Genomic DNA, 8,364 nt, shown 5'->3' with positions numbered 1-8,364 from the left:
ACAGCGTTTTACACCTTCTTTCTTTTTCTCACTGCACGCTTGTTGACTGTTTCACATCAGCTGATGGATGGTCAGAGCTTTAGCTCATTATCAGTGAGGCCTGTTGGTAGTTTTTCCCCATGTAATGTTTTTATAGAAAGGCACACAAGGCGCGCCCACTCTGATCCTCTCCAGTGTTTGTACATGAAATTCAATGTCCCGTAATTAAAGAGTCAAAACATGAACAACGTGTCACATTTGGAACCAGAAGCTGTGAAACACATTAAAGGTGAAATCAGTGTCCTCGCTCCTCTTCATCATGTGTGTGAAGTGTGTTGTTGTAAATCCACTCTGATCCTGTATTTGATCATGTCTATAAACCCCTCTATTTCAGCCCTGCTCAGAACAGGCTGTTTCTGTGTCTGTAGCTTTAAATATGTAAATGAGCTGTGTCTGACCACGCCCCCTCTCTGGAAGGGCTCGGGTGTACTCGCTGCTTTCTGGCTCCATGTCCTATTGTTTACGGTGAGAAGGCAGACTCAGAGGGCAGAACAAACACCGGGCTTGCAGGTGAGACTTTCAAGAATCCCCCCCCCCCCCACATTTGAAACGTCATGGATAACAATAATAATGATATTGACACAAATGATTTATAATATTTGTGTTTTGATAATTACTGAAGCTGTTGAGTTATATTGGCTGGTGGTCTCATACATGTGTATCTATTACAAACTGATCAACATCCAATCAATATCAGTCAGTGTCACAGTATATTTAAAGATATGAAGCTTTATTAAACCCTCCACAGACAGGAGCACTTCAGTTGAACCACCTGTTACTCACTGAACAGTTTCTGTCCCTTAAAGGCTCCTGTAGTTTTAAATGTAGTTCATAGATTTAACTCCTTTACATCTCGCTTTACGTTACTTCTTTATAGTATCAGTATCAAGCGTGATGCAGCCGCTGTAGTCCCACTGCGCATGCGCAGAGTCTGTCACGACTCTCCACTCTGTAGTGTGCGCTGCTGCGGCTGCTGCAGGTTCAACCATGGCGATGAAGGCGCTCAGAGGGATGGTGAACGGGGCCATGAGCGAGCTGTCCTCCGCCGTCAGCGGGAGCAGACCTGCGGCCGCCGCTCCGCCTCCCAGCGCCGCCACCCGGGACCAGGTGATGGCCGTGCGCCGGGATTACATCTCCCAGCCGCGCCTCAGTGAGTCCGTGTGTGTGTGTGTGTGTGTGTGTGTGTGCACCCTGCAGGGTGTGTGATGAGTGAGGAGTTTAGTAACAGATTAGTGCGTCATTTCAGAGACTTAAACCTGTTTTAAATCACACTTTATGTCACTGGATCACTTGTATAACTGAAGTGTGAAAGAGTTGAAACCATGTGTTGCATGTTGGGTGAAAGAATTCACAACAACCATCAATAAATGATCTTTTTATAAGTGTGAGCGTTTGCGGATTCCTCTGTCTGCAGTGATATTTAACAGATCATTGTTGGAGTTTGGACGATGAATTAGACTTCTAAAGATGCAAACTCCAGATGTTGGTGCCGTCTTTGCATGATAGGGACATTTTCTAGCCCTGATGTTGTTTGAAAATGATCCATATTTGCTGAATGTGTGTGGGCCTGAGAAGAACAAAAATAAATCCACTCTGCAGCTGCCTGCTCCTCCTCCTCCTCCTCCTCCTCCTCCAGAGGCTCCTCCACACATGATGCATTAAAGTTTCACCTTCCATCCATTAAACTGAGACACACCTGGGAGCAGAGGTTTGTTTAATTCATTTATACCCTCATAAAATATGAGAAGTGTCCATCAGAGGAACATCCCGGCCCAGAGTGTCGTCCAAAAAGCTGAAGTTAATGAGTTTACTGTGATATTAAAGGAATACATCGTCACGTCGGAGGAGCTGCAGGTCTCTCGTTCTGTCTCACAGCTCTCACTCCTTGTTTCCTGCCTCCTCAGCCTATAAGACCGTGTCTGGAGTCAACGGCCCGCTGGTGATCCTGGATCAGGTGAAGGTAAGGAGGACTCACAGCTCTTTGAATCACTGCAGCAGACAAAGAATCACTGCATGTGCACGACCACATGACGCAGAGCAGGAACAGGAAGCCGTGAACCGGCAGAACCAATCACGAGGCGCTCCACTCTGGACCCCTCTCAACCTGCCGTGGGCTCGTTATTTCACACGACCCTGACATGAAGCCTCCTGTCGCTGTGTTTCTTTCACAGTTTCCGCGGTACGCAGAGATCGTCCACCTCACGCTGCCTGACGGAACGAGGAGGAGCGGCCAGGTGTTGGAGGTGTCCGGATCCAAAGCTGTGGTTCAGGTACTCTCATCTGCTCCACCTCCGGGTGGACTCACGTGTAGAAATGCTCCTGAGCTGCACAGGAAGTGAGACCAGCCTTACACATCCTCCACTCTGCCCCCTGCAGGTGTTTGAGGGGACTTCAGGTATCGACGCTAAGAAGACAAGCTGCGAGTTCACAGGAGACATCTTACGGACGCCGGTCTCTGAGGACATGTTGGGTGCGTCGCAGCGTGAAGCTCTGCGTGTCAGAAGACTCCACGTGTTCTAAACGTGTCTTTGCCTGTTCAGGTCGGGTGTTTAATGGATCAGGGAAACCCATCGACAGAGGACCTGCAGTCCTGGCTGAAGACTTCCTGGACATCATGGGTACGCTGCATGTTGAAAAGATCCTCTGAGTGTTCAGTTGTGGATCCGCACCGTGAAGATTTCCTCTGTTCTCGTGTTTATATTTCAGGTCAGCCGATAAACCCTCAGTGTCGTATTTACCCCGAGGAGATGATCCAGACGGGGATCTCTGCCATCGACGGCATGAACAGCATCGCCAGAGGACAGAAAATCCCCATCTTCTCTGCTGCAGGGCTGCCGCACAACGAGGTGCCGTCCTTCACATCTGTGTCTCCATCCTGCCATCTGATAGTTTCCTTTCTTTTCTTTGGGAGTCTTTTCAGGGATGGGCGACTTCCCCAGACCCTTTACTGCCACTGAAGGTCAAATATCACTTTACAGTAATAATCCAGATATCCAACCAGCTCCATCGCCGTGGCAACCGGTGAAGTTCTCCCCAGGAAGGTTTTCCAGCCCACACAGGATGTATAATCCCTCCAGTGAACTCTGGGGTCCGGGGTCTCCTCCCTTTTGGGCGACCAGGAGGATCCTGATCAGATCCTTTAGATGTGAAGGAGTAGCTACTCTAAGCTCCGCCCCCCGCCCCCTCTCTGAATCTGAGCCCAGACCCCCTCCAGAGGAAACACGACCCACAGATCATGAGCACGTGTGAGCGAGCTGATCTGCCTTCACGCTCAGCTCCCTCTTCACCACGACCGTTTGGTGAAACGCTCGCACCAATCCGCCCATTAATCTGAAGGTCCGTCGTACCCTCACTGCGAGTAAGACCCGATCCGTGGCGTCACCTCCGAGTCTGAGAAATCACCTACAGTCGACTCGCTGAGATCGTTCCTTCAGATCTGAGACGAGCCAGAAAGTGTAGCTCAAGAAATAATCACGTTGTATGAATGCAAATAAAAAACAGGATTGTAATGTTGGAGCTAACCAAGCTAACGTTCACTTTCCTGTCTTTAGCCCCGCCTCTCTCTCTGTCTCCTCGTGTGTTTTCAGATCGCCGCTCAGATCTGTCGTCAGGCCGGTTTGGTGAAGAAGTCCAAGGACGTGATGGACTACAGCGAGGACAACTTCGCCATCGTTTTCGCTGCCATGGGGGTGAGGACTGCAGATCCCTGTCACTCCTCACGAACTTTTTCTTTAAGTTTGTGTTTCTGATGAACACCCGGCTGAAGTTTCTTTCCCTTGCCTTCAGGTGAACATGGAGACCGCTCGGTTCTTTAAGTCCGACTTCGAGGAGAACGGCTCCATGGACAACGTCTGTCTGTTCCTCAACCTGGCCAACGACCCCACGTAGGAACCTTTCCTCCAACCACCTTCTCTGTGACATCAGCAGCGACCGATGAGACAACCAATAGAGCGACGGGCTGAATTATTGTACATCACATGACTCCAGTCTGACACCTGTGAACCTGCGATCATTCGCTGCCCATCGTTTCCTCGATGAAAAACACGTTTCAGAAAGTCTCAGTCCTGTGGTTTGTCTTCATGAGACGTTGTGAAGACGCTCGTGTTGTTGCCATGGTTACACAAGCTGCTCTTCTTTTTCCCTCTCGACTCCGGGCTCCGACTCGATTAGATCCAAAGATCCCTTGTTGATCTTGACTAAGGACTTGTTGATCTTGACTGAGGACTTGTTTGATCTTGACTAAGGACTTGTTGATCTTGACGTAGGACCTTTTGATTTTGACTAAGGACTTGTTGATCTTGACTTAGGACTTGTTGATCTTGACTTAGGACTTGTTGATCTTGACTTAGGACTTGTTGATCTTGACGTAGGACTTGTGGATCTTGACGTAGGACCTTTTTATTTTGACTAAGGACTTGTTGATCTTGACTTAGGATTTGTGGATCTTGACTAAGGACTTGTTGATCTTGACGTAGGACTTGTGGATCTTGACTAAGGACTTGTTGATCTTGACGTAAGACTTGTTGATCTTGACGTAGGACTTGTGGATCTTGACTAAGGACGTGTTGATCTTGACTAAGGACTTGTTGATCTTGACGTAGGACTTGTGGATCTTGACTAAGGACTTGTGGATCTTGACTAAGGACGTGTTGATCTTGACTAAGGACTTGTTGATCTTGACGTAGGACTTGTGAATCTTGACTAAGGACTTGTGGATCTTGACTAAGGACTTGTTGATCTTGACTAAGGACTTGTTGATCTTGACTAAGGACTTGTTGATCTTGACGTAGGACTTGTTGATCTTGACTAAGGACTTGTTGATCTTGACTAAGGACTTGTTGATCTTGACGTAAGACTTGTTGATCTTGACTAAGGACTTGTTGATCTTGACGTAGGACTTGTGGATCTTGACTAAGGACGTGTTGATCTTGACGTAGGACTTGTGGATCTTGACTAAGGACGTGTTGATCTTGACTAAGGACTTGTTGATCTTGACGTAGGACTTGTGGATCTTGACTAAGGACTTGTGGATCTTGACTAAGGACGTGTTGATCTTGACTAAGGACTTGTTGATCTTGACGTAGGACTTGTGAATCTTGACTAAGGACTTGTGGATCTTGACTAAGGACTTGTTGATCTTGACGTAAGACTTGTTGATCTTGACTAAGGACTTGTTGATCTTGACTAAGGACTTGTTGATCTTGACGTAAGACTTGTTGATCTTGACTAAGGACTCGTTGATCTTGACTAAGGACTCGTTGATCTTGATATAAGACTTGTTGATCTTGACGTCGGACTTGGGGATCTTGACTAAGGACTTGTTGATCTTGACGTAGGACTTGTGGATCTTGACTATGGACTTGTTGATCTTGACTTAAGACTTGTTGATCTTGACGTAGGACTTGTTGATCTTGACGTAGGACTTGTTGATCTTGACTAAGGACTTGTTGATCTTGACGTAAGACTTGTTGATCTTGACTAAGGACTTGTTGATCTTGACGTAAGACTTGTTAATCTTGACTAAGGACTTGTTGATCTTGACGTAGGACTTGTGGATCTTGACTAAGGACGTGTTGATCTTGACTAAGGACTTGTTGATCTTGACGTAAGACTTGTGGATCTTGACGTAGGACTTGTGGATCTTGACGTAGGACTTGTTGATCTTGACTAAGGACTTGTTGATCTCATCGGGAGGCCACGCCCACCAATCATTGGATCCTAAATGGTTCAGTGTAGCCAGCCTGAGTCAGGTGTTAGCAGAATGCAAGAACCTGAAAGCTTTTTAAAGACTCACAGTGATTTCTGTTTTGCAGCATCGAGCGAATCATCACGCCTCGTTTAGCTCTGACATCAGCAGAGTATCTGGCCTATCAGTGCGAGAAACACGTCCTCGTCATCCTCACCGACATGAGCTCGTACGCCGAGGCTCTGCGAGAGGTCAGCCAACGTTTCTGTGATTCTTTCCTGATAATGGGGATGAAGTGTGCGTCGACTCACCTGCGAACGACTCTCCCACTCTCAGGTGTCTGCAGCCAGAGAGGAAGTGCCGGGCCGCCGTGGCTTCCCTGGTTACATGTACACCGACTTGGCGACCATCTACGAGAGAGCGGGCAGAGTGGAGGGACGGAACGGCTCCATCACTCAGATTCCCATCCTCACCATGCCCAATGATGGTAAATACAAACAGAAAAAGCTAATGCTAATGCTAACACCGTGCTAACGAGTGTGCTGGTCTCTCTCAGATATCACTCATCCGATTCCCGACCTGACGGGTTACATCACTGAGGGACAGATCTACGTGGACAGACAACTTCACAACAGACAGGTACTGAGGACTGGAGGGACCTGCTGGTCTTCACTTTCCCCTGGTACCTGATGACCTGGGACTTGTTGATCTTGATTTTGACTTGTAGCTTGTAGTTTAAGTCCTTTCAGAAGTCTTTTTGTCGTAATACGCCCTCTGGTGGTTCATCTGTGGTACAGCAGATTCACTTCCAGTGAACGAGTCATGTTTTTTTTTTTAAAGTTGACGTCCCCTTTTCCTCGTCTGTGGTGTAGATCTATCCGCCCATCAACGTGCTGCCGTCTCTCTCTCGTCTGATGAAGTCCGCCATCGGGGAGGGGATGACCCGTAGAGACCACTCTGACGTCTCCAACCAGCTGGTGAGCTCACACACACACACACACTTCCTGCTTCGTCCTGCACACACTCACCCTCACCATCCCTCTCTGAAAACGTGCGTGTGTGTGTGTGTGTGTGTGTGTGTGTAGTATGCGTGCTATGCCATAGGGAAGGACGTGCAGGCGATGAAGGCGGTGGTGGGGGAGGAGGCTCTGACAGCTGATGACCTGCTCTATCTGGAGTTCCTCACCAAGTTTGAGAAAAACTTCATCTCCCAAGGTGCAGTGGGGCAGACTGATCTAGTGAAACCAAACCGCGGCTCCTTTGTTTTAGATGTTCCTCTTTGTCTTTGAACACTGAGCTCAAATTTGTGTCACCGTCTTTGACGTAAACATTTGGTGTTTCCACGGCAACGATCAACACATAGCGTCTGAGTTGTACTGATGTCGTTCTTGTGTGTGTGGTGCGTTCAGGTGCCTACGAGAACCGGACTGTGTTTGAGACTCTGGACGTGGGGTGGCAGCTGTTGAGGATTTTCCCCAAAGAGATGCTGAAGCGGATCCCTCAGAGCACCCTGGCCGAGTTCTACCCCCGAGAGGCCAAACGCTAAAAAAAAAACCCACACGCTCATCGCCACTCCCATCAGTCAACCCCCCCCTCGCCGCTGCGTACCTACCGTGACGTGACGTGGTGCTGTGACCGTGACAAAACTTGTGACTTTCATGTGGCCTTTGAACGCACCATTCCCGCTTTGAAGGAGAAACACGAGGAGGGACACGCTGACTCGACATGTCTCCAACGCTTTTTTGATTGGAGGATTGTATTGAATTAGGTTGTCATGGTAACGCACTTTGTATTCTCAAATGATGCAACAAAACAATCGACGTAACGCCCTCAGTCAGCTTCACATGAAAAACCAAAAAGACTTGATCATGAATCTTCAGTACGAGTCAGTTTAGACGTTTTAAGGATCTGGACTCTGGAAGTGCACTTATGATGTGGTCGACCTTCGTCTTAACCATGTGGCTTATTCGTCCACCTGACCTGAAGACACTCAATGTCCTCCTTTTAATGTCACACACACACACACACACACACACACACACACACACACACACACACACACACATTTCTGCAGGTGTGAAATCCCTCATCGTGTCTTCAGGTGCACGTCGTTTTCAGATGCCTTCGTGTTCTTCGTCGTGATGTGTTTTTTTTCAGTTTTTGTTCGTCCGTCGGATCACGTGACCTTGTGGAGGACACGCCCCCTAACCTGCTGTGCATTTAAACAAGCAGCTCGCTCTTTAAGCTTCACGCATCGACACCCTGCAGCGGCGTGCAGACGTCTCACCTGAGCGAAGGCAAAGCGTGCGAGGAGACTGAAGATCCCGTCTGGAGGAGCTGGATGACATCACCGTGACCCGACCTCTGATCAGGACCGGTGTGTGTGTGTGTGTGTGTGTGTGTGTGTGTGTGTGTGTGTGTGTGTGTGTGTGTGTGTGTGTGTGTGTGTGTGTGTGTGTGTGTGTGTGTGTGTGTGTGTGTGTGTGTGTGTGTGTGTGTGTGTGTGTGTTATTCGTGATGCTGTGACAGACTGTGTGTGTGCTGCCATGAGGAGCTCCGCCTCTCTGCATGACGTTGTGTATTTGATGGTCACTTTGTTTGCTGTCAAAGAAACGTTCAGTTCTGGGATGTTGTGATTT

At 48.3% G+C, this 8,364-nt stretch overlaps 2 protein-coding genes across 2 annotated transcripts in view; both read left to right on the top strand.

Annotated features, from left to right (window-relative positions):
• Positions 1–296, top strand: part of LOC306837201 (RNA/RNP complex-1-interacting phosphatase-like) — a 5,514-nt gene extending 5,218 nt beyond the window's left edge. Inside the window, exon 9 of the mRNA XM_079364768.1 lies at positions 1–296. This exon is cut by the window's left edge and continues 847 nt beyond it. The gene's annotated coding sequence lies outside the window, so the exon portion shown is untranslated.
• Positions 297–533: 237 nt separating this feature from the next.
• Positions 534–7,619, top strand: LOC306837193 (V-type proton ATPase subunit B, brain isoform). Its single transcript, XM_079364757.1, has 15 exons — positions 534–549; positions 995–1,189; positions 1,944–1,999; positions 2,211–2,309; positions 2,416–2,509; positions 2,580–2,657; positions 2,746–2,885; positions 3,627–3,728; positions 3,826–3,923; positions 5,853–5,976; positions 6,062–6,212; positions 6,282–6,364; positions 6,598–6,702; positions 6,811–6,940; positions 7,135–7,619. Exons 2-15 carry the CDS (start codon positions 1,027–1,029, stop codon positions 7,269–7,271), a joined length of 1,560 nt encoding a protein of 519 aa, XP_079220883.1. The 5' UTR covers positions 534–549; positions 995–1,026; the 3' UTR covers positions 7,272–7,619.
• The last annotated feature ends 745 nt before the right edge of the window (positions 7,620–8,364 follow it).

Source organism: Symphodus melops (genome assembly GCF_947650265.1).
Source record: "Symphodus melops genome assembly, chromosome: 16".
Classification (NCBI taxonomy): Eukaryota; Metazoa; Chordata; class Actinopteri; order Labriformes; family Labridae; genus Symphodus; species Symphodus melops.
Note: the sequence above shows the minus strand (reverse complement) of the source record. Positions and strands in the feature narration are given on the sequence as shown.